The 26,631-nt window shown below is 39.5% G+C and overlaps 1 protein-coding gene across 5 annotated transcripts in view; it reads left to right on the top strand.

The window, feature by feature from the left end:
• UBE3A (ubiquitin protein ligase E3A) overlaps positions 1 to 26,631 on the top strand; it is a 55,479-nt gene that overhangs the window by 20,198 nt on the left and 8,650 nt on the right. For all 5 annotated transcript variants that reach the window (XM_071547693.1, XM_071547675.1, XM_071547666.1 and 2 more), the window contains 4 exons: positions 136 to 254; positions 3,626 to 3,670; positions 13,416 to 13,726; positions 17,484 to 18,739. In XM_071547693.1, the coding sequence (XP_071403794.1) occupies positions 235 to 254; positions 3,626 to 3,670; positions 13,416 to 13,726; positions 17,484 to 18,739 (1,632 nt within the window). In that variant the 5' untranslated portion in view covers positions 136 to 234. The remainder of the gene's footprint in view (positions 1 to 135; positions 255 to 3,625; positions 3,671 to 13,415; positions 13,727 to 17,483; positions 18,740 to 26,631) is intronic.

The raw sequence follows: 26,631 nt of genomic DNA, 5'->3' as shown, positions 1-26,631 counted from the left end.
GTAGGTGTTAATCTTGGTGATAAAACAATGCTTAGCATCAGTATTTTTATTCTGTTCTATGTTGTTTTTTATTTAGAGAACTGGCCAAAAATAATTTTTAAGGACTTTTAAACTACATTATTTTTACTTATTTAGAGTTGTTAAGCATATGCTTAGCCCAGCGTGATACAGGACTGGTGTGACAACTCGGTTTTGATCAGTGACTCAAAATTGTGATCACCCTGATGTCACCGAATGGCCACAGCTTGTAAAAGGTAAGCAGAAAGCATATTGGCTTGCTTCTAAGGATTTTTTTACTATAATGTTTATTTTAAAGTATTTAATTTGTATGGCTTGAAGTTAATTTTATAAATAGTGTTAAGTTATATTGTTTATTTAAGATAAGTCAGCTGGCAAAGGTGACTTGTGCTCTTGCTAACAGGGATTTCAGAGATCACTTAGTTTGTTCCTGCCTGCTTTTTAAAATACAAACACTGTGGTGCTCCATGATATCCCTCTTAAGAACAATACTGTCACTTAAAAGTCTCTGGTAATTTTTACTGTCATACTGAATTTCTGTATAAATTGTTTAGCATACTTACCTAACCAGTTTGTTGGGTTTTTTTGGTTTTTTGTTTGTTGTTTTTTTAAAGTAGTTGTGCAGGAGGGTTGATGATGTTAAAAATGTGTAAGCTTGCATAGCATTACTTTTCTCTCCTAAAGAGGTACAATGGAGGTGAAGGCCTTGGCTTGCAGAATAGAGAAGTTGCTCCCTGTGTTATTGGAAATGAGCCACCATTTGAATTTGCTAGCTCATACTGCAGTATTCAGCTTAGTTGGTGTCTTGTGATCAGTATCTACAATCTAATTCAAAGCTGAAATTTTTAAGAGCATTTGCTCTGAGATTTTCTCTGAACAGAACTCTTGTTTCAGATTTTAAACATGATGAAAGGACATCTTACTGTACTGTATAGTTGTTTTTCAGTACTGTTGCGTGCTCAGAGGAAATAACAAGGTATCCTGTTTGTAAACAATTGGGTATTGCAGAATAACTTCTCAGCAAACAAGTACAACTCCTGTAATTAGATTGATCTTCCACATCGTTTTAATGAGTACTGAAAGCTGATTTTATTTGGTGCTTACACTGTCATTTGAAACGTTTTAAACTCAAGTTAATATGTGCATTAATAGTTCTGCAAATCATAATTGTGGTAGGTCTGCTCATGTTTTAGGAAACAATATGCTGAAGGAATTTGATCCCTGTTTTCTGTAGAACCACTTACTTTAGAGGACCAAACCATTTTTGATGCAGCTACATTGTATTCTTTCTGAACTTTGCTGAAACGTTTTCATGTTTTTATTGTATTATTTGGTTTTTTCAAATTGTTTCGCTTATAGAATAAACCTTTTTTTGTCCCACAATAACTGAACTGTTCTGTCTCTTTACAGCCCAGATAAAATTCTCACAAACTGTGAGGACAGGAAAAGAGCTTGGATATACTGATAGCTGTGTTTACATGTCTGTACTGCAGATCACCAGGCTACTTTTTTTTACATGCAAAGTTTAGATACCAATCTGCTCTTTATTTTAAAGGCTCAAAGTGATTAGTACTTTTGATGTTTTTTTAATGCCACTATTTCGCTGTATTTTCATAACAACTGAGAGCACTACTCTTTCCCAAAGCTTCAATGAGTTGTATCTGCTAATACTGAATTAACGGTAGCAACACCTCAAACATCCAGAGTTTTTGCCATCATTTTCTGACGTCCTGTAAGTAAATAGGAGCCAGCCAGTATGAACAGAAACATGCTCCTTAGGTGGTATGGCTTCTAACACTTACATGCTGATGTGAACAATTGATAAAAAATGTTGAGTTTGTTTTCACAAAGTATGTAGTAACTTGGTTTGATCACTAGAGTTTAAGGGAAATTAAATTTTTACTTGTTTTACAGCTGAGCATTATTTTTGTCAGCAACTATCTTGTCACTCCTGAACTTAATAAGGGAAAAGTAATTTGGAGGGCATAAATAGAGGTCAAGTTTTGAGATTGGGCAGTTTTTATGTTCTTTTCCAGTTAGAAAGTATTCACATTTTAAGCATGCATATAAAGTTAGTTGAAAAGGAAGTTCAGAGTTCTGTCCCTATGTCAGTTAAGTTTTAAAAGTTAATGAAATATAAACAATTTCCTGTGATCCACATTATCTTGTCACCACATACTATCCAGCTAGCCTAGGAATTTAAATTATCTGCCAGAAATGCTTTCTAGGCACTGGGTCTTTTTGATAAAATCCAGAAAGGTGTTAAGATACGGTATTTCAATAAAGGAAATAAAATTTTAGTAGAGAATTCAGAGAACAGTCTTTAATAGGAGGAACCTTCCAGTAAGATGCCACAGTGAAACAGAAAAAAAGGAATGTATCAGGCTACAGATGGAGATTCCCAATAGTATTTAGAATGGTATAGATAGTCATGTAGTAAATATTAGAAATTCCATTCCTCTAAACAGGGTTTTTTCCTGGGAAAGCTATAGGAAAGCCTGCTTAGCTGTCCTGACTGAAGTCCCCCAGCAGACTCTGGTGAAACCTACCAAGTTAGTTCTATTTGCAGGTTTTAGCTCCCAAAGCAGACATAAGCTGCCATGAAAGACATTTTTGTTCATATGAGCTACAGAGTTTTATGTAGTGGCTGTGCTCTGTTTCTGCTCCTCACACAGTATTTCCAGTGTGGCAGTTCTGGTCAGTGGTACTAAAGTCCATACCTGAGGGAAGGTTCAGTAAGGTCCTTTAGGATTTCAAGGCATCTTAAGGCAGTGAAAATCAATTCTGCTGCATTTGTACTGCCTCGTCTTCTTGTTTGTCAGGCTACAAACTCACTGGCTGGGGGGAAGTCCCAAAGGGAGAAAAATATACTGCCTTAAAAAAAGAGTTAACTTTTGAATCAGTGTTGCCTCAAGGAAGGTGATGGGAATAAGGAGGAGCTAAATAGCTATAATTTAGCCTACTTAAGTTTATATGGAGCTATACTTAAATTATTCTGTAAATTAAGTCAAGAATGTTGCCAGGCTAAACACAGGTGCTCTTTATGTGTTCAAAAATGCCAAACAGTAACAATTCTGGATATTATCAGCTGATCTCTTGGCTGGAATGAAGAAACAGAAAGCTGTCTGTGCCATTCAAGTGGAAAGAGATGGGAAATTTGTTTTGAGATTCTGTTGGAACCTGCTTTTGAGCTGCTTTTTAGAGTTCAGCTGTGTGCAGAATCTGTTTGTTGCAGTTGATCACTGATAAACCTTGAGTATATTTGGTTACAGAAAGGGTTATGAAGAATTAGCCCAGACCTGGTGCACTGTGCAGCCCGAATAGGGAAGTACTGCCAGCAGGTCTCTTCTCTAATGGCTGCTGTTGCATAAGCAGTGGTGGGAAAAGTGCTGTCCTCCTCAGAGGATTTTGGCTTAATTATACTATCAGGTTTTGTGTTATAAAGTCTATTCCAGAGCTTGGTAAAAATAACTAAATCTGCAAGTGTCAAAAATTTGATGCTTTTAGTGGCAATAATACACTATCATCACTTTCCACCTTTCATAAGATTTCATATTGTAATAACGTAAAAGAACAAGAGGTTAAGGTTTTCTATCTGGTTTTGCAGATCACCAGGAGAACCTCACTCTGAGAACATTGAAACTAGCCGAATGTAAGTAAATCAGTGGATGAATTTGGTGTATCTTGTTTAAAAATGTTTTGAACATACATAACACTCTTGCATCTGCTTAATAAAAAGGAGACCAAAGCTGAGTAGAATTGTAGGATTACCTTAGAAAATGTCAAGTTAATATTTTGCTATGGAAAATAGCTTCAAGCCTCTGTAGAAACTGTGATGATATTTTTTTTTGGAGGGCAAGTTGAAGGGAAAGTTCAGAGGTTTAATTTAACGTGAACCAGTAGATGGTAGCATAATACAATGTCAGAAATCTTAAGGCCTATATCAAGACTTGGCAGTAGGGGTGTAATTTCTACCTGCTGTTCACTAACATCTTGCATGGGTTTGAGGGCACTTCATTACTAAGGCACAATACCTGCTGATACCTGTTGTGGCAGATGATTGTTGAACTAAGAGAAAAAAAAGCCTGACAATTCAGTGAATTTGTGTACTAGTTATTTCTGGAAACAGAAGACTAGCTCTCTTTCCCTATACAGTGAATCTTTCATAGCGTCTTGCTGACAATTCTGGGTCTTATTCTTCTCTGTCTTCATTGGCCTAGAAGCCAACTAGAAGCAAGATTGTGATGGGCTGAAACATAAATTTCAATTTAAATTTCAAAAGGGTTGCAGGAATGAGAGGACCAATTTTTTTTTATAAAAGTTATTCAACACTTTATTTTTTTGTGAGTTAGCAAACAAAAGATTCTTTGCTAGCTATTCAGACTGTCCTGTCATAGAAATCAAATATGGAAACCACAAACGCTGCTTTTCTGGCTTACAGCGCAGTTCCAAAATAATAGAGGGAGTGTAGCCCAATGTACTGTCCAAGGCTTCAAAGGATCTGGGTTCATTTCTGCCACAAACGTCCTCTCTGACCTTAAACTGTCTCGTCCACGCCTTGCCTCCAAGTGATCTAGTCTGTTATGCACTGTGGACTGGATGCCAGTTTCTGGATGTTTTGTAGGCGAGGGGCATAGTGTGAATTGCTCAAGGATTTCTCTGCTGTAGCTGCCTAACTTGGGGAAGAGCTAAACTAAGGCAGACCCACACAAACATTGAACTGCATACCTAACCTTAAAAGTGATCAGAAGGAAGTGACAATGCTTTTCTGACGTGTTTTTAGGAATTCAGTGCAGTGTAGCCTTTTCTTGCACCAGAAGGAGCATTTCCCCTGGGATGGCATTTCTTTTCCCTCTCTCTGCCATCTGTTACAGAAGTGCTGTCTAGCTGCTTTCTTAGGAGGACAGGTTGCAGAGGTCAGGACCTGAGAGATGACTGGCTGTCACTATGTGGACACATGTTAGAGGCTGCAGGGCAAAAGCCCTGCCATAGTCTCTTATTTCTGCTCTAGTAGTGGCCAGTGCTGCATTGTGTTTTATTGTTCCTGCACCGAGTTGAGTTGTGTTCTTTTGTTTCCCTGGCCTAGCCAAACAGGGGAAATCAGGCTGCAGACTGGCTGTAGTCCACTCTGGTTATTGTCAGTTGGGCTACTGTTTTTTACATGTTTTAAGGAAAGGTATATCAGAAACTGTCATCTAGACTGATGTGAAACAAGACTCTTTAAGGACCTATGATAAATCAGAAGGAAAAGGCAGTAAAACTTTTTTCCTTCTAGAAGTCTGACAGTTCTTTTGTGCATGTCATTTATCCTCCTTAAAACTGAACCTGAAAAAATAATCTACAGTAGTAAGCTTTTCTGTGTGATAGCTGAGTACTTTTTTTTTTAGTACAGAATAATGATCAGAGTTGCCCCGACTTTATAGATTTCAGGTATCTGTCTAAAATAGATGTAAGCTACTCAAACAGTAGGAATTCACATATTTGAGTAATAGTGTGTCCAACGCAGAGTCAAATAGTTATACAATATACTAGCAAAACTAAATTGTTCAAGTCTGTATAACAATGTGATGTGTACAGTTGCTGTTACAGAGAATTTTTGTGGTCCTGCTGCATAGGTAGAATGGCAGGTTGGGTGATGTAATTGTGACCTGCAAGGCTACTGTGTAGCTAAAATATTATGTTACTTACATGGTTATAATTCGTTAGTAAATGTAAGAACTTAGGCAAGTGGTTTGTTATTTGCGCAATGAATGATTAAGTTGTTTTTGCTCTGGTTGGCTGATATAATTGCTTTATTTATTACCGTGTTTTGCATTGCAAAGCTTTTTACTAAGAGCATATTCACATATGTTTCACATGTGTGAATGAAAATATATTTTAAAAAATAGTCCTGGATTCTTACGCAGCAAAATCTTCTATGGGTAAGTCTTGCTTATCACAAGCTTTCCAAATTGTGGTTCTACATGTGGTGCTAACTCAGAGTTAGAAGCCATTTCGCCTTGGCATTTTGCCTTAGCATTCATTCAAGTCTTTGAATTTTTAACATAAGTATCTTCTATCTGCTCCTGTCACATCTCCACTGATTAGTATAATTTTCTTAAAACCTCTTTAGTACTAAATTACATAATTTAATTGTTTTCTAGTAACTTATCTGTTCATGTGTTTTGACTCTCTATTACATGTTGTCACATACCAAGGCAAAGGTTTGGGTATCTTGATAAGGCTTTCTGTGCATTCATCCTTCCTCGCTCTGCTTTTGAGGATGGGATGCTGTATAATTTAGAAACTTCTTTCTGCTTTTCTAATAGGGCTGTGTAAGGTAATTTTTGTGAGAGACAAGATCACGAGATAGATGCTGTGTTCTTTACCCCCTCTCTCTAGCAGTCTTCCTGCATTGCTCCATATAGCCAGGACAGGGCTGTTCTCAGGTTCACCCTTCCTGGGGAAGTGCCATGCCTGACACTGTCAGCACGTGATGTGTTCCCAGAGACACAGTGGATGTCAAATACACGGTAGGGAGGGAGGTCCCTTGGGTGTAGCCAGTATAGTCCAAGGGGGTTCATGATCTGCACCTTAGCCATTGGGGTCCACCACACTGGAGAGAATGAGGTCTGGAAAATGCGAGTTCCATGAGTGTGCACATTTGCAGATGCACATTTGCTGTGTTGCCAGTGGCTGAAACGGGAAAAGGTGTTGCAACACTTCTGTAACAGAGGGCTCAGCTCCAGCTCTGGGTGGAGTGTTTGGCAGTTTGGTGTGCAGGGCACTTCAAAAGAATCTGTGTGGGCAGTGCTGTTACTGGAAGCTTGTCTTCTCTAGCACTGCTGCTCTTACTCTAACTAAACAGAGGCAGGAAACGAACGTGCAGTGTTTGAAACAGAAACTCTCACAAAGCAGTAGTTGACTTCACAAAGTTGTCCATCCACAACCTCCACTGTTTTTAACAGTTTTTAATCTGCTGGTCATCTCGTTTCCAATGTGTAGTATAACTGTCACTGATGTGTATGTGTCTCTATGCCTGTCTGTTAACACACAGACTGAAAGTTGTGTTGTTAGTACTAAAAAAACTGTTCTCTGGGGGTTTTTTTCCCGTCCAGAAAGCAGACATAAATTTTCTTCTGGTTTCTGTGCATGTTAATAGTTTTGTTGGGGTTTTTTTTGAATTAAGAAAATAGTTTATGAACATTTTGGCACTTGGGAATTCCTAATGACCATTGTAAAACAGGCTGTTGTAAATTGCCACTGACTAAAATTAGCTATCTTGGAGCAGTCATAGAATCACCAAGACTGGAAAAGAACTCCAAGATCCTTGAGTCCAACCCTTGACCAGTCACCATCTCATCAACTAGACCATAGCACCAAGTGCCATGTCCAGTCGTTTCTTGAACACTTCCAGGGATGAAGACTCAAGCACCAACATGGACAGCCCATTCCAAAGCTTGACAACCCTCTCAGTGAAGAAATTTTTTGTGACGTCCAACCTGAACCTCCCCTGGTGCAGTCTGGGGCTGTGTCCTCTTGTCCTGTCGCTGGTTGCCTGGGAGAAGAGACCAACTCCCACCTGGCTAAGACCTCCTGTCTGGTGGTTGTAGAGAGCAATAAGGTCACCCCTGAGCCTCCTCTTTTCCAGGCTGAACAACCCCAGCTCCTTCAGCTGCTTCTCATGGTACTTTAGATCCTTCAGCAGCCTCATTGCCCTTCTCTGGACACACTCCAGCACCTCAATGTCCTTCCTGTAGTGAGGGGGCCCGAACTGGACACAGCACTTGAAGTATCGCCAGTGCTGAATACAAGGGGATGGTCACTGCCCTGGTCCTCCTGGCCACACTATTTCTGATGCAAGCCAGGATGCCATGGGCCCTCTTGGCCACCTAGGCACACTGCTGGCCCATGTTCAGTGGCTGTTGACCAGCACCTCCAGGTTCTTTTCCACTGGACCACTTTCCAGCCACTCTGTCGCCAGCCTGTAGCGCTGCTTGGGGTTGTTGTGACTGAAGTGCAGGTCCTAACACTTGACTTTATCAAACCTCATGCCACAGGTCTTGCCCAGTTGATCCAGCCTGTCTAGATCCCTCCACAGAGCCTTCATGCCCTCCAGCAGTTCAACAATTCTACTTAATGTGAGATTTTGGTGTAGAAATAATTAAAAAATTGTGTCCTAAGCGGAAATTATTCAGAAATCATTCAGAATCATCATTTCATGCTGGTGTTTCCAGACAAGTATGCAACATGCATATTTCTAAAATTTAGGTGGAATATTTTAAAATTTTGGCATGTTTTGAAAATTGAATGAAAATGCTTGTAGGTGATTTTTAAATTCTTACCTGCTTCAAAATTTTCTAAAATTCCTTAAATATTTGAACTTTTGATTTTCTCTGTTGCACAAGTTTCCTTTACTTGGTATTTCTATGTATTTAGTTATTTGAGAAATGCAAATTATATTCTGTTTCATAGGAACTTTTGTACCAGTACACTCAATATCTTATTTCCTGTAGGGTTTAGACATTAAAAAATAACTACACAAAATGCAGCCCAATTCACCTTTGCAAAAGTATCTACAGAGGCCAGTGATACTGACTAGTGATACTGCACAGTTGTGGAAGCATTTAAATTACAAATACAAAGTACTTATTATCTGGCTTTGTATTAGCTAAAGAACAAATGAAAAGCCTAAAGGCATTCTTTTTTCTTTAAGTACTACAAAAGTAAGTTAGTTAATACTAATTTAATTCTAAATGGAAAAATGTGCTTATGAAATGGTTGGACATTGGGGAAGGAAGTTGATGTCTATTTTAGGTGCTCCTCCTCACTGAAGGGGTGTGTATTGCTTGAGGAGGTTACACCAATCCTGCTGTGGGGCAGTTACCCATAAGGCATAAGGATATGCCTGTGAAATGTTTGCAATTGCAGCTACACCAGTGCAGTTTCATAATTGTATGTGCAACAACAATATCAGTATTAGGAAATGTATGTGCAAATCAGTCACTACAGCCTTAACTACATTAGCTGTGTGCTGATGTACAGTGAATTAGACCTTGAGTTTGTAAGGGACCAGTTAAATCCCTTTATAGAAACTTAAAGAGAGCTGCAGTCTTCATGGGTGTAGCATGAGCTAAGAATAGAGAGTGGTTTTATGTTACCTCTTTTGATCAAACAGTTTTAATGCCTCAGGACAAGAATTTAGGTTTTCTGCATGCTAAATGACCAGGGAAATGTATAAAGTGATCAGGTTTTCACTTTTGGAGAACATAGAAGGTATGCTATGGGGATTTTTTTCTGAATAATGTGGAAATAGGAAATGTGAGCTGTTGGCAATGAACAGTAATAATTCCTGAAGTACCCCAGTGAGAATGTGGTATGGAGTACTTTACTGTTCTGTAAAATCACACGTTGGCTTACTTGGAACTGCATTCTCTGTAAGTACTTTCATCAGTGGACCTCAGTAACAATAGCTCATGTAGAAGGCTCAGTAAGTTCCATTCTATTTTCTGTGGGTCTGTATCTTCCCTTTGTCTCCACCATTTTTTATTTGCTTATATAATTTGTCTGAGGTCATGTCCAAAGTCTCTGGAGTAGTTGCCAGGGGAGAGGTGAGGGGATCCAGCTATAAGGCCCTATAAGTTTATGGGGCTTTGTGGAATGCATCCAAGAATACTCAAAGAGGCGGCCAATGTCATTGCAAGGCCTCTCTCAATGATTTTTGAATTATCATGGGAATCTGGAGAGGTCCCAGTCATCTGGAAGCTGGCAAGCTTTGGCCCAATATTCAAGAAGGGCAGGAAGGATGACCCTGGAAACTAAAGGACTGTCAGTCTCACTTCAGTGCCTGGTGGAATTGTAGAGATTATTCTGGGAGTTACTGAAAACACCTGAAAGGCAACAGTCATCAGTCACAGCCAGGATGGCTTCATGAAGGGAAAGTCCTGCTCATCAAACTTAATTTCTTTTTATTACAAGGTAGCCCACCTAGCTGATCAAGGGAATTCAGTTGATGTAATCTTTCTGGATTTCAGTAAAGCTTTTGATACTGTCTTCTACAGGATACTTGTGGACAAACTGTCCAGCCCACGGCTGGATAAATACATCATATGGCGGGTGAGCAATTGGCTCATGGGTCAAGCATAAAGGGTAATACTGGATGGAGTGACATCAGACCTGTCTCTAGTTGGGTTCCCCAGGGCTCCATCGTAGGCCCTGTGCTCTTCAACATCTTCATCAATGACTTGGATGCAGGACTGGAAGAGATACTAATCAAGTTTGCAGATGACACAAAACTCAGAGGAGCTGTTGACTCCCCTGAAGGCAGGAAGGCCTTACAAAAAGACCTTGAGAAATCAGAGGATGGGCAATCATCAACTATGTGACGTTCAACAAGAGAAAGTGCTGGATTCTGCACCTGAGATAGGGCAACCCTGGATGTATGTACAGACAGGATTAAGATGCTGGAAAGCAGTGCCTTGGAAAGGGTCTTGGGGGTCCTAGTTTCATGTGAGTCAGCAGTGCCCTGGCAGCCAGGAGGGCCAACCATGTCCTGTGGGACATCAGGCACAGCATCACCAGCTGGTCAAGGGAGGGGATTGTCCCACTCTACTCTGCACTGAGGTGGCCTCACCTCGAGTATTGTGTGCAGTTTTGGGTGCCACAATACAAGGATGGTCCAAAGCTATTAGAAGAGCATCCAAAGGAAGACTGTGAAGATGAAGGGCCTTGAGGAGAAGCTGTGTGAGGAGTGGCTGAGATCACTTGGTCTGTTCAGCCTGGAGAAGAGGAGACTGAGGGGAAACCTCATTGCAGTCACAACTTCCTCATGAGGGGAACTGGAAGGGGCAGGCACTGATGTCGGTCGTGACAAGTGACAGAACCCAAGGCAACAGAATGAAGCTATGTAAGGGGGAGTTTAGATTGCATATTAGGAAAAGGTACTTCATCCAGAGGGTGGCTGGGCAACTGGGAAAGGCCTCGAGGGAAGTGGTCACAGCACCAAGCCTGACTGAATCCATCCAAGAGACATTTGGACAATACCCTCAGGCACATGATGTGATTTTTGGGGTTGTCCTGTGCAGTGCTAGTAGCTGGACTTCAAGGATCCTTGTGGGTTCCTTCCACCATATTCTATGAAATTCTGATACTGCTGTATTCTAGTACTGTTGCACACCAAATTGTTTGCTTTCATGATTGACTTTAAAAAAAAAATCTAACCTTCAGTCAAACATTAATAGAGTTCCAAAGAACTTGAGTTAGTCAGTCCGTGGCCATGAGTCAAAATGAAAGTGTTTGTACAAACAGCATTATTTTAGGCCATGGCAAAGTTTGAGAAGTAATTGGTAGCTAAATATTAGAGGCAAAAAAAATACTTGGTCCCTCAGAAGTTAACTGTTAGAGAAGAGTCTAAGCTTACCATTATCTCCTGGCATCTCAGATAGGACCTGATTAAAGTGGAGTGTTGTTTATATGATAAAATGTGTTGTTAATATATCACTGAGATAACTTTATTCAAACTAGGTAGGTGAGCTAAAAAAGTGTGAGATATGTAGCCATAGCTCAGGTGTAAAAATTCAGCTTTTTCATGTGATATACTTACCTACTTACAAATGACAGTATTTCACATGCTAAGTCTGAAGGTCTAGAATGATTGAGAGTCAAGAATGATCAAAGCATGAAATCTTGGCATTCAGAAACAGACATCTGTGAAATCAGCTACTGGCCCAAGTTGTATTAAAACATTTTTTTTGTTTGTTTTTTTTAAGCCTCTATAGTAATGGCTGAAGTATAAAAGACAACGTTAAGAAACCACTTAGCTTTTAGAGATACATGGAGAGAGGTAGATTTTCCTAAGTATATATGCAAAAATTTGATAGACCAGAACTCTTTCACTGGAATAAAATATAGCTATTCCCTTTTTATACGGTAGTGGGTTTGATGATATTGCCTATGCTGCTTTATTTTATTTTTTTCTTGGAATGCACTGAGGCATTTGGAAAGTCAGGCAGACATCAAGGTCATGGTTTTCTTTGTAAGATATATTTTCTTCCCTAGGATCATGAGATCTTCAAGGGTGAAAAGAAAGGAGCAAAGGTGTTATTGCTGAGTAATACCTCAGTAGTCACTTTCAGAACATTTTCCCTTCTAAAGCAGCTGCACTGAAACTGATGCTTAACCAGCCAGTATTAGCAGCGAGGTGCAGCAAGTGCTGAGCAGTACCAGGGGGTCACACTAGAGTTCTGAAATACCTGTTCTGTGCAGAACCTGTGTGTGCATCATCATCAGGAAAGGCAACTTTTAGTTAATACCACAATTTCTGATGAGAATCATGGTTCCTGTATTCTAATCTTTATAATACCGTGTCACTGAAGTTATGCAAAAGGCCTACTTGTTACCCGTAATCAAAATACTTGAATTCTTTCACAGTTGACAGTTTTCATTAATAACTTGTTTTCTTGAATGAAGTCAGGGTTTGGGGGCTTCTTTCCAAAATGTGGTCAGTTATGGTGCTCTTGGTACTGCATGCAGCTGCTTCTGTCCTGATTACCTGCAGCTTTCCAGTGATTTCTTTGTTGTTTCCAAGTTTCTTAGAAGTCTGTGACCTTATTAATAAGGCAGTTAAATTTTCTTCTGTGTGTATATGTAGTACTGAGCACATGGCAATGCAGCTGGGATTTTTCAGAATGCATTCTTGCCACCTACAATGGCAGGAGAAAGGGAAGGATTTGGCAAATAGCTTTTTTAGAGAACCATATAATTCATTTAAACTGAGCAGAAATATATTCAGCCTTGAGCTCATCTATAATTGTGGTTTTGGCCTGAGTTTTAAGTAATCAAGGAATATTTTTCATATGGATTTCACTAGACTAAATAGATGATAATTTAATCATCCAGACATCCAGAATGTTTTAGATTTAAGGGTTTGTATCTTATTGGTATTGATAGTATTGCTAAATAAATGTCTGAATTGTTTGTATTTCATGCCTCTTCCCCGTCAGTAGTAACCATTCCTCAGTACCACATATTAGATTCAAAACCTGTATGAGATCCAGTTCTGCTTCACTTGCAGCCTCATTTTGCATCCAGTTGCTCTTTTTCAGTGACAGGTGAGACTGTTCAGAACTGTACAGGATTGTCTCCACTGTAGCACAACAGTGTAAAGTTGAAAACTATGCATAAACAGGATTTATCATTCACTTACATAGAACCCACAAATTAAATTGTGGGCTAAATATATTTGCATTTGTCAAGATGAGAATCCTGCATTTAAAAAAACCCGTCCTGATGTGTCCTCTGTGACAGAAATCTTGTGTTTCGGTGCCTGACTAATCTCTGCCTTGCTGATGCTATTGAATGAGCTCTGTGTGTGAAAGCTCTACTAATCCTTGTACTTACTCTTTGAATGTTTGCTACAGGAAGCGAGCAGCTGCAAAGCATCTAATAGAGCGCTACTACCACCAGTTAACCGAGGGCTGTGGAAATGAAGCCTGCACGAATGAATTTTGTGCTTCCTGTCCAACTTTTCTCCGTATGGATAACAATGCAGCAGCCATTAAGGCCCTCGAGCTTTATAAGATTAATGCAAAACTCTGTGATCCTCATCCCTCCAAGAAAGGAACGAGCTCAGCTTACCTAGAAAACAATTCCAAAGGTGCCCATAACAATTCCTGCACTGACAGAAAAATGAACAAGAGGGAAATGCAAGGCCCAAGAGATGACTTTAAAGGTAAGATGTTTAGAATTTTCCTAAAGTAAAACACATATACTCATATGCAAGAGTACAGCCGACAGAATTCACTGATTCCTTAAGTAAAATACAGTATTGGGTGATTGAGTATTTTACCATGGACTCTGAAAAAATGCTGGATTAATGCTGAACACTGATTCCGAATGTGGATCTTTATGACAGCTCTGTTAAAATCAACCTGTGTTTGTTACCTTGTGAGAACAGTGATTTTGCAAATATGGAAAGGCCATTTAGGTGCTGTTGTACAACTTTTCATTTTGCTAGTTTCCTAACTCCTCTACAGTTAATGAGTTATAAAAGTTATACTTCAACTAATTCCAGATTCTATGTTAAGAAACTTAACAGATGAAGAAAATAATACAGTGGGTGATAGGCAATACATTTTCTAAGCTGAAAAATATTTAAGCAGAGTTATTTCTAAGCCAATGTACAAAAGTGAAATAATGTTCTGTATCTTTCCTAACTTTTATTTACCTTTTCAGTTTCTTGAATAGTGAGTACTTACTAATAGAATAATGGTAGTTGTTGCCAAAACCTGTGATGCAAACAGAAATCAGGCCAAATGTCATTAAAGCCATTAACCTTTGAGCAGATCTTTTTTAAGTATTGTGATAATAAGTGGTATAAACACAGAAGTTCAGATTCATTAATTTCAGCTAAAGAAGGTGAAATTTTTTACAGCAAGGAATTAAAAAGCCATACAGAATCAGCAATAAAACATAGTACTGTTATAAGGGACCTAAATTGTTCCAGTCAATGGCAGCATCTGTTCTTTATCTGATGCAAGGATGAATTTGTCCCCGAACTATTTACGACCTGAATAAGCAGAGATGCAAACAGTAGGGAGGGGAAAGGAGGGGCAGTGTAGTCTTAGGTGGGCACGAGGCACATTAGGGCGGTTTTGTGATTTGTGTATTGATTGTGTGTATTTTTAATGGAGCTGTGCAGAGACAGAATTGTCATTTTCTCTGACCGTCCCCTCTCCCAAAGGTAGATAATTCAACCTGACCTCCAGAGACAGTCTGGTGGCTACAGCAGCCACTCAGACTTCTCTGCTGGAGCATTGCAAGTATTGACCTTTTTTTGTAGCTTTATAGGCAGAGAGCACTAATGCTCTCTGAGACTTAGTTACCTTTGGAATTGGATGAGGTCTAAGGAATTTTTTAAGTTCCATCTGCTGCAATAGTTACTGCAAAAACTGCCGTTAGGTTTAAGAAAGCCAAGGACAATGATGTGTAACTTCCTTTCATGCTTGACATAGGATTGAGATTCTAACTAAATTGAAATAAATACCTTTCAGAAACAATTATCTAAATTACATTTCTGAAGTGCTAAGCCCTAGGACTGTTTTACCTTTGGGGAAGAAGATATGTGGAGGTCATTGTCAGTATCTCAGTAATATCTTAGCTGGCAGTCCAAAAAGAAGGAAATAAATCACAAATAGATAAAAAGCATAGGTTACAATTGTAGTCAGAGAGAGAGAAAGCACTGTTTAAAAATCTCTGTTATAATTACCTGGGAAGGTATTTTCAATTTTGATCACCAAGATATTAAATTGGAAACAGAGAAGGTCAGTGAGATAGGCAGCAACCACACAATCGTAACAAAACTTCTGTAAGATATAAAGAAAATATAATTAATAAGTTTACTGATTAGGGAGCATGTTGTTGGCAATATTCAGATCACAGGCAGTCTTTTTCACAGTCAAGGATCACTGCTAAAGCTTGACTTCATGTACACATTTGTCATGGAGTGTTACTGAGAGCAGGGTCTGGGAGGAGTTGCATTTACTTCACTGAATTACTTATTTGAAATAGAACAGGTGAGAGGAGAAGGTGTGTAAAAGCTCACAGATTGAGACACAAATCAACTAAAATAGGCTTGTTTTAGATGGAAGCTGCACTTATATTTGTTTTTCTCCAGCAGTCCTTACTACTGTAAAGTAAAAATGAGGTGGACCCTTATGGCAGCTCATTTACAGGATGGTACAGGTTATGACTTAAAGCTGCTGCTAAACTGCTGATGGTAATATTAAATATTTTAACTGGAAATAGAACATGGTTGGTTCCTGAAATACTGAAACCTTTAGAAGAATGATTGAGAATTCTTTTTGTAAGTATGGAAATCTGAAATAAGTTACATTGTTAAATTATCAACCTCTGCTGATAATTCTTATGGTATGAATAACCTCTGTGGTCCAGAGTCAGTGAACTGTGGTCCTCAGTTTGAGGAGCCATGTCAGGGAACATCTGAGTCAGCAGTTAAATTTCTTTTATACAAGTTTTAGTTCCTGAGCATGCACTGCAGCAGGTAAAAATAGGAGATGTTGCACTAAGCTTGAATCTTTTCATAGTGTTTTCAGTACAGCTGGTTTTTTAACAGGACAGAGTTTAGTTTTGAGCTTTTTCATTGTCTTCACATTGGTTGGAAGTCAATCTAAGTAGCATGACATAAGCTTAACCTTTCCTGTGCCATATGTACTTTAAGAGTGGTGTGGTGCTCTGTGGAAGTCAATAGTGTCTGTCTTTGCATTGTCTGAAGTTTTAATTTAGTGACTGATTGGAATGAATATTAGTGTAGGTGATCACATTTCAAAATTTTTAAAGATGTTATATGTTTATTTATTAAAATGATAGCACTTCTTTCTGCAGAGGGTAGTTAGTTCTTCTAGCATGGTTGCTGAATACAATTCTGAAATGTGTGTTTTCTATATTTCTAGAGATGCTATTAAACAGATTCAGTTTTAGTTCTAAATTATGTCTCGGTTCAGAAGAATCTGCTTAAACTAGAATATCTTTAGAGGGTCTGATGATACGGTAATCCTACTTCAAATCATCACCTGATGTGAAAGCATCTGTGGGTTCTGTTTTGAGAAGTAACATAGAAAGCTGTAAATAATGTTTTCTTTTTTTCTTTTCTAAAGAGAAAGGGAGATTTAAAATAACAAATGGACCCCCCAAATGACTTAGTTTGTATCAGGAGTTTGGGGAGAGGGAGCAAATTATGTTTGTTACCTGAATAGCATGTTGATGAGTATACCCAAATTGTTTGTCTCAGTAAGGCCTAATATACAAAAAAATAACCCACATGCCTCACTGTGTGTGTAATTTAGAAGGCAGCATAAATTGCTGAGCATGCTTTGTATTTTTGGGAGGATTTTCAAGCATCAGCTTAGTGTAAAACAGTTGCAGAAAGCACTAAAAGTAGAAATAAGAAATCTTATGTTCCCATTAACATAGAACAAAGCATATTATTGAATCCTTTCTTCAGGATCTGTTTTTGAGGGAGAAAGAATGTGTGAAGTCCATAGATATGTACTATGTTTGGAAAAGGAGGTTGATACAGTCTAGATTGTTTGGTTTAATGATTGATACATTAACTGTGCAGATTTACCAGAATGCTGTGTTGTTGCAGTCTTAAGTCTTTCAAGTTTAAACCTCTGACTGATAGCTCTTTAGACAAACACAGTACTGTTAACTACTAAATGTAGTTAATTGCCTGAAAAAGTTTCACCATAGTGCACATTCTGATTGACATCCATGAATAAAATACTGTACAAAATCAGTGAATGAAATTGTGATTCTTCATGTTAATGAAATTGTAAAGCATCTCTCTCAAATTTATCCGGCATCAACACTGTTTTTCCAGTGTTAATGATGGTATGACACACAGATTTCTTGAGTAGAGCAAATCAGAAGTATTTTATCTTTTTAATTTTATCTTTATCTTTTTATAGATGTGACTTTTCTAACAGAAGACAAGATATATGAAATTCTTGAACTATGTCGGGAAAAAGAGGATTATTCCCCTTTAATCCGAGTGATTGGGAGAGTGTTTTCCAGTGCTGAAGCGCTGGTACAGAGTTTCCGAAAAGCCAAGCAGCACACCAAGGAGGAGCTCAAGTCCCTTCAAGGAAAGGATGAAGACAAAGATGAAGATGAAAAGGAAAAAGCTGCCTGTTCAGCTGCTGCTATGGAAGAAGATTCTGGCGCATCATCGTCTTCATCATCAAGAATAGGTGATAACACACAGGGAGATAATAACCTCCAAAAACTAGGCCCAGATGAAGTGTCTGTAGATATCGAAGCAGTCAGACGGGTCTATGATAGGTTACTTTCTAATGAAAAAATAGAAACTGCCTTTTTAAATGCACTTGTGTATTTGTCACCTAATGTGGAATGTGACTTGACTTACCATAATGTGTACTCTCGGGATCCTAACTATCTGAATTTGTTTATTATCGTTATGGAGAATGGCAATCTTCATAGCCCAGAGTATCTGGAAATGGCTCTACCGTTGTTTTGCAAAGCAATGAGCAAACTGCCCCTTGCAGCTCAAGCAAAACTGGTCAGATTGTGGTCTAAGTACAGAGCAGACCAAATTCGGAGAATGATGGAAACATTTCAGCAGCTTATTACTTACAAAGTCATAAGCAACGAGTTCAATAGTCGTAACCTCGTGAATGATGATGATGCTGTTGTTGCTGCTTCAAAGTGCTTGAAAATGGTTTACTATGCAAATGTAGTAGGAGGGGATGTGGATACAGATCATAACGAAGAGGAAGATGAAGAACCTATCCCAGAATCAAGTGAACTAACTCTTCAAGAGCTGTTGGGTGAGGAAAGAAGAAATAAAAAAGGTCCTCGAGTGGACCCACTGGAAACTGAACTTGGTGTTAAAACTATAGATTGCAGAAAACCACTTATCCCTTTTGAAGAATTTATTAATGAACCACTGAATGATGTTCTAGAAATGGACAAAGACTACACTTTCTTCAAAGTAGAAACAGAAAATAAATTCTCATTTATGACCTGTCCCTTCATATTGAATGCTGTTACCAAGAACCTGGGATTGTATTATGACAATAGAATCCGGATGTACAGTGAGAGACGCATAACTGTGCTCTACAGCTTAGTGCAGGGACAGCAGCTCAACCCATACCTGCGACTTAAAGTGAGACGTGATCACATCATAGACGATGCGCTTGTCCGGGTAAGTCGTGGCAACACGGGGCTCAGGTTTGTTGGTTCTGACTAGTGCAGAATACATGGGCTTTGACTAACTGGAAAGGACTTTGTGTGAGTGCATGTACACTGATTTCCTGTAGGAAAATCTTAAATACCTTTACCACGTTGTTTGAATTCCAAGTGTAGTGCCAAAGGTTTGTATGTTCAGCAGAACTGCTATTCAGAGTGGTTGCAGAATTAGGTGTTTTAAAGTATCCAGTAGTTCTTATTCTCCATTATCAGATTCTGTACTGTTACAGCTCTTAGTGGTGAGAGTGACCTACTTCTGTTTCAGTACTTCTTTGTCCTCTGGACTGCCCTGGATCATCTTTTGGTAATAGAGTTTTTCAGAGGGAAGCTGGAATTAAAACCTTTCAGTTGTGTACCCTTCTTGTGGACTTCTGAACTTCTAGAAATAAAGCGTTGTTGGAATTTGGTGCAAATACTGATACAACTGAGAAAGGAGAAGCAGACAATTGAGAAATACACTGATTTAAGATCAAAGCCCACTGTCTACCAGTTTTTTAATTTAAGGATACTCTGTAATTTCACCACCTATCAGACACAGTTGTATCCAGTTACATTTTGTCGCATTGATTTAATGGGAGTTTTTCCTTTACTGTTCAGCCAAAGGATATGTAAATACTGGAAAAAAAGGAGGGGAAGTACTGTCTGTAAAGGAGAGGCTGGGCTAGAAGAGCATAAGAGCTAGTTTTAGGGTTATGTTCTTTTTAATGTCAATTCCAGAAAAGGGAAAGCAGACCTTTCTCCTCATGATGATTATAGAAAGGAAAATCCATAAATATGAGAAAAGGCATTCTTCCATGTACAGCTTGTTGTGGAAAGAAGTTGAAGTCTTTGAGGACAAAAAAATTCTTTAGTGTTTCTTACAAAGCTCGTGGGCAACATCAAGTTGCTGCAGCAGCTACATTGCAGTCAGGCCACAGAGCAGTCACTGCTGTGCACGTTCTTGGTCTGTAGGAAGTTTAGGAAATTTAAATCAGAGTCAGCTCAAACGTACTGATTAAAATTGTGATGCACTTGCAGCAGCCCTTGCACAGCCTAGCAGTCTGAGTTATGTGCCTGGGCAGCTGCCATGGATCCTCTTATGTCTGTTCAAGCTGTCAAAACAGGCTAAATTATGGTGCCCTGACTCTGTCAAAGCCCTGAGGAAAGTGCAAATTTGAAACTGTTTTTTTCTGGGACAGAAAATAAAGGGAAAAGATAAAATTGTTCTAAATTCTCAAAGTCTGAACTGTAGTGGTAGTCAACAAGACCAGTGCAGCCCAGGCATTTCTCAGAAGTGGAAAATAGATTATATTCAGTAAAAGACCTCTGACATCATCAAGTCTCCAACCCTTGGTCCAACTCCAGTCCCTTTACCAGATCATGGCACTCAGTGCCACGTCCAATCTCAGTTTAAAAATTTCCAGGGATGGTGAATCCACCACCTCTCTGGGCAGGCCATTCCAATGCCTGATTACTCTCTCTGGAAAGAATTTTTTCTGATCTCCAACTTCAATTTCCCCTGGCAGAGCTTAAGTCTGTGCCCCCTTGTCCTATTGCTGAGTGCCTGGGAGAGGAGACCAACCCCCACCTGGCTAGAACTTCCCTTCAGGTAGTTCTAGACAGTGATGAAGTCACCTCTGAGCCTCCTCCTCTCTGTAGCTGGCTCTGTCTCTGATGATAGTCAAAGATGGGTACTGAGTGATTCTGTAGCAGCACTGACAGCATCTAACCTAAGGGAAAGCCATCTTGTTTGAGTTTGCATGAGAGATGGCTGCAGTTTTGGGTGTGCAGTACTGCACTACAGAAGGGTCTCTGAAAAACTATCAGAAAGATCTTGCCAAGTTATTGTCTCCAGTAGTGAAAGCATACTCTTAGATGTGTTTCTAAATGTTTCTAAATGTTACTAAAGGTTTCAGTTTCTAAATGTTTCTAAACATGGTTAAATTGCAGGTAATTAATTGTGTTTACCAACATTTTTACCCTCAAATTTCATATTTTTTCCTTGAGGGCTTGAATATTTAGAGTTTTGTTTGAATTGTAAGTAATTATAAATGTCAGTAGACCTGTGTCTTTGAAGAACAGTCAGTGCAGTTATATGGAATAACTAATAAATTCCTGGTAAAATCATTTTCAGAAATATTGAATAAAAGGAGGTTGAGATGGTTTTATTAATTTTTTCCTTATTGATGTTGGATATTTTTCAAACAAATATATCCATCAGCCTTTATAATTTCTTGCAAATGGCCTATGTACTGGCCTTTTCCTGCTAATTAGTTGAACTCATTAAGTTATTACTAAGCTGATTTTCTCTTGTCAGTTCTTAAATTTTAAGCTTTTATAGGTCAGTATGTATTATCTTCTCACTTTTTGGATTTCATTAAAGTAAATATGAGTAACTCTAAGTGACTTTTTTTCTGTTAGCATTATTATTGTTAGGCTTTTTTCTTTTAATAATTTGAAACAATACCTTTTAAATACCTTTGAACAACAACTTGTTTAAAGTTGCATATCAAGAGAATCTTAGTTCACCGTGGAGCACATACATCAAAGAAAAATTTATTTACAGGTTCATTGTTCAGTTTCTTTGCATGTATGAAACTTGCCTCAGAAGCATATTTTTCCTTTTTTAGTGGAAATGATTTAATGAAACAACATGCTTTCTCTGTATTATATACTTACTGTATATTCGTTTGTATGTATGTTAGTCTGAAAAGTCACCTGGGGACAGGGATGGAATGTTGGAATTTGTAACGTGCAGTCCACACTCTTTTAAGAAACCATTATATTTGCCAACTGAGCTACCAACTCCCAGTTCTTGAAAGCAATTAACATGCTTTTTTCTGTCTAACAGGTTTAAGAGGTCAGCTGTACTCCTGCTGAGTCATGTTATGTGCATGTGGTAGTAATGAAAAGAAATCCTTAAATACCTTCCTCTGCCTTTTCATCCCCCAGCAGCAATTTCTTTCATCCACTTCTGAGTTCATTCTTCCTCCACCACCATGGCCCAGGTTATATGTGGGTTTATTCTCAGGCAGCAGTAATTTAAAGGGTGTGAGTTATGACACACAAGTCCTGCAAGTGAAGAAGTGGTAGATTCCTTTAGCTGAGTCTGGTGTGTACTTGCTGGAAAGTTAGAAATTCGCCTTGACAAATTGCCCACGGAATGTAGGCAGCTCCCAGGCAGCATCTCCTGCTTGGGAATGACTCTGCTTGAATGGATACGTGATGAGCTAAAATTCTAATGTGACAACTGAAGCCAGTAGGCAGATTCTCTCATAAATTAGCAAGAAAGTACTTCAGGAGCTTTGATTTTCTTTCAGACTCAATGTTTTTGTGTCCAGGTGAAAATGTCAGCACCAGTCTGCCTTGGCTGGACGCAGAGTGTGTGTGACTGCCGATGTGTACAAGCTCTGACTGTATGAGCCGTGAAGTACAGCTGGAGAGAATGCTGCCTGTTACTGTAACTATTGCTTCACATGCCATATTTTAGGAAAAGGTATTGAGTGACTTATGTCATGGTGTGTCACTGGTATGTTCAGACTTTAACTAGCTGTGTTCCTGTCATTTTTGCCATCCAGTGTGGAAGTATTCCTGCAAGTGCCTCAAAGAGAACTTCTGTGTTACATGGCTAGAACTTGAGGTGGTTTGTGATAATTTTTAACTCAATAGAAATTATTCAGTTACTGTCAGTTTTAAGCAGGTAGCCAAGCTCTGGTGTTACTAAGCTTTTATATATTGTCATATTTTTGTCATGAGTGGTCCCGTGGTGTACAGGAGAGCACTCTGGACTCTGAATCCCAAGGGCCTGAGTTCCAGTCTCAGTGGGACCGTCCCCTGGCAGTTCAATGCCTCCCTGCCATCCCATCCCGTCAGATCTCGGATGCTCAGCAGGGTCAGCCCCGGTTAGTACCGGGTGCTGTGACAGTCCCGAGGACTTCACTGGCACTGTCCAAGCTCACTGAGCCGTGGCAGATGGACCTCAGGACTTAAAGGGTGGGGCCACTTCTGTGCATGCTGTGCCTCACCTAAAAAATCCACTGTGTAGGCTGGAAGGGCACACCCACTTGGGGAGAGCCCTGCCCAAATCTTCGTTCTCAAAAGTCTGGCCATACATACATAAATTTTTATCATTCAGTAAAGATTCCTGTCTTTCAGGAAAGCACAGTGTTATTCTGAAAGCAAAGTAAAACCACATGATTTCTTAAGTTTACTATATCATGTTTCAGCAAGCAAAATGCAGGTTTCTTTATGATCTGGTCTCCCAGCTGTCAGCTTTTCAATTCATAGATATTCGATTTTTTATGCTGCTGCTTTAGACATGCTACACATGTGCCTTTTAGGAAATCCCTCCAAAATGTACTGATGATTTCAGTGACTTGGCCAGTCAAACCATCATGAAAACATAACTTCTAAAACTTTGGTAATTCACACACCCAGGTTGTGTTTATGCAGCACCATCTGTGTTTACAAGATTGAGGTAGCTCTTGTTATTGAAAACAACAACAAAAAAAGCACCAAAAAACCCTCAAGAACCAAACAACTCTAACTGAAGTTCATAATTCCTCGCTCTAGAAACACTTCTGCAATTCTGCTAAAATCCAGTGCCTCCCTACTACTGTATCTAATTGCAGAATGCAATTTTTTCTTGTGAAGCATCAGTGTTGACACAGATGTTTGAAGGAGCTAAACCCACAACTTTCAGCTGAGCAGCTTAGCAACATTGTCCTGCTTATCGAGTCTGCTTCAAGGAGCATCAGGCTTTGCTCAAAATACTGGCTTTTGGGTAATCCTTTATCTGACTCCCTCGTGCACATGCAGCACACTGTTCCATCTGCCCAGCCAGTGCTGCTCAACTAAGAGTATTTCCTTTCCCCGTTTTTTAATGCTGTTTTCCTCAGGAAAAAAAAATCACTTTAATATTTAATTGCTCAGTATGTATAAATGTGAACCCTTTCCTTAGTATAAGTACATTTTCATGACACAAGGGAATCTTCACACTAAGACAGTGGGTTGCTGTCCCAAAAGAAATGCAGAGGCAACACTTGCTTTCTCAGAACCCCCATCAAAATTCATAAAACTTGCAATATACTAAAGTGCTGGTGCTAAATACTACAAAGCCAACAGGGGAGAAAAAACCCAAAGCTTTATTAGTGCCAGTTTTAATTGGAAGGAATCCAGCTAGAATTTCTATCTGTCCAGCTTCAGCATATAACATATATTTATGTTTTTAAACCAAGTGCTAGTTCTCTGCTTTTAAAAAGTTGCAGTTGTGCATGGAACGTGGCTTAAGCTCCACTGTTGTCCTAGTCAAGAAAAAAAATTACACATCTGTAAGGTGCATAATTTTAAGCTTTACATAAAAAGCAAGGTGTGTGCTAAACTACATTATAATGGAAACCATGGGATGAGAAAACCAGTGACAGGAGAAACTGCAACATGCTTTTGCTGCAGAAGTATTGTTGATAAAATGCAGTGACTTTCAAAGAGTAAGTGTTATTCCATCTCCTTACGGGCAAAAATAGTTCATTGCAAATGATACACAATAGAATAGCAAATGTATTAAGTAGTACATAACCAAGTTTTTCAGAAAATCTTGCGGTTTACCTGGTGGAGATGTAGATTAATCTCACTTGCCCCTCATTACTGGGACCTTCATGACTTGCCTTCATGTGTTTTTAATTGAATTGTATGTGCTGTGAAGTCACGCTCACTCTCTTTCTGAGTCTAGTTCTCAGTGCCAGGTAGTGCAGTTTTTCTCTCCACATGCTCCTTTGGCAAGAGGTGCTTCAAAGTCTTCAAAGCTATTATGATAAACCACCTTGGCTCTGTCACCCATCCACCCCTAATGTGCTGCTTGGAACGTGGATGGCTGACTTGGCAGCAAGCAGAAGAAAATGTATTTTGCTTTTGGAGTGGTTTTATGAGTTGATGGTGTCATTAGTGCTGCCTTTCATTCTCTGTTCTATTTCTGGTTTATTTTATGCTTCTATAGTAAAATACTGGGATGTAAATAGTGTGTTGGAATCTGTGAGTGGATAAGGTAGAGTAGCAAAATAAAAATTCAGTGGTTCAGCATGTTAAGGATACCTGGTAAGTACAATTTGCACTAGCCCAAATCAGAGGTGAATTGCACCAGTAATATGGTCTTGGTAGAGAAGTGTACAGGTCCAACTGTGCCTTAATTTACTGCTACGGAGTTTTCTTTGCCACGTGGGTATGTTTAGTGTAATGGTGCTGCATAGCTTTAACCAGTATGTTTATGCTTTTAGAGGGTGGTCCCGTGGTGTAAAGGAGAGCACTCTGGACTCTGAATCCCAAGGACCTGAGTTCGAGTCTCAGTGGGACCGTCCCCTGGCAGTTCAATGCCTCCCTGCCATCCCATCCCGTCAGATCTCGGGTGCTCAGCAGGGTCAGCCCCAGTTAGTACCGGGTGCTGTGACAGTCCCGAGGACTTCCCTGTCACTGTCCAAACTCGCTCGGCTGTGGCAGATGGACCTTGGGACTTAAACGGTGGGGCCAGTTCTGCACGCGCTGTGCCTCACCTAAAAAATCCACTGTGTAGGCTGGAAGGGCACACCCACATGGGGAGAGCCCTTCGCAAATCTTGCTTCACCAAGTCTGGCCATACAACCATTACGTTTTAAGTAGCATATTCATTATCAGCTGCAAAATATTCTTACTTAACTTTAGATTTACTGAAAATATGCATTTTTGTTGTAAGACGGTGAAAGACCTGGCAATGTGCGCTCACGGCCCAGAAAGCCAACTGCACCCTGGGCTACATAAAAATCATCATGGCCAGCAGGTCAAGGGAGGTGATTGTCCTCTTCCACCCCTCTCTGGTGAGACCTCACCTGGAGTGCTGCATCCAGCTCTGTGGCCCCAGCATAAGAAGGACATGGGCCTGTTAGAGCAAGTCCAGAGGAGGGGCACAGAAATTGTCAGTGTTGAAGCGCCTTACCTAATGGGCTGAGAGTTGTGTTTGTTTCGCTTGGAGACCTTATAGCACCTTCCAGTACCTAAAAAGGGCTGACAGGAGCTGGGGAGGAACTTTTTACCAAGGGCATTGTAGTGACAGGACAAGGGGGAATGGCTTGAAACAACCAGAGAGTAGGTTTAGGTTAGATACTCAGAAGAAATTTTTTACTCTGAGAGTGGTGAGGCACTGGAATTGGTTGCACAGAGAATTTGCGGATGCCCCTTTCCTGGAAATGTTCAAGACCATGTTAAATGGGGCTTTGAGCATGGTGGTTTACTGGAAGGTGTCCCAGCTTATGGCAGGGGAGTTGGAACTAGGTGATCTTTCAGGTCCCTTTCAGCCCAAACCATCTGGTGATTCTGTGACCTGTAATGGCCTTTTATAGACTTGAAACCCTTCCTTATGAAATGTCAGAACTTGTACTTGGTCTTAACTGAATTCTCACTGAATTCTCACTTGCATAGGAGCAGTGCAGTAGATTTGTTTAAAGAATCTCTTTAAAGAAGAAATAAAAGCAAGATATTTCTGAGACTTTCTCTTTAGTGTCGAGGAGATGGATCAGTTTGACTGTAATTTTAGTGTCTTATTTCTGGAGTTTTTCTCTCCCCACCTCTTTCTTTGAGAGATGCAACTATTCATCAAAGACTTGTTTTGTCTTCCACTTGAAAATATATCTTTGTAATCCCTTCAGAAAACCATTTATTGTCAAACATAGATTGTATTGCAGATTTTCATTGTAAGATGAATTCAGTTATTGCAGTTACACATCTCGTTTTCGTCTTGTTTTCTGGGGATTGTGTGCAACACAATGATAACTTATTTAAAATAAGTGCTTAAAAGAACAGCAGTAGAGAAGGCTGACAGACTGGAAGCCTTAGTGGGCTAACAGA

This window comes from Pithys albifrons, chromosome 1, assembly GCF_047495875.1.
Source record: "Pithys albifrons albifrons isolate INPA30051 chromosome 1, PitAlb_v1, whole genome shotgun sequence".
Classification (NCBI taxonomy): domain Eukaryota; kingdom Metazoa; phylum Chordata; class Aves; order Passeriformes; family Thamnophilidae; genus Pithys; species Pithys albifrons.
Note: the sequence above shows the minus strand (reverse complement) of the source record. Positions and strands in the feature narration are given on the sequence as shown.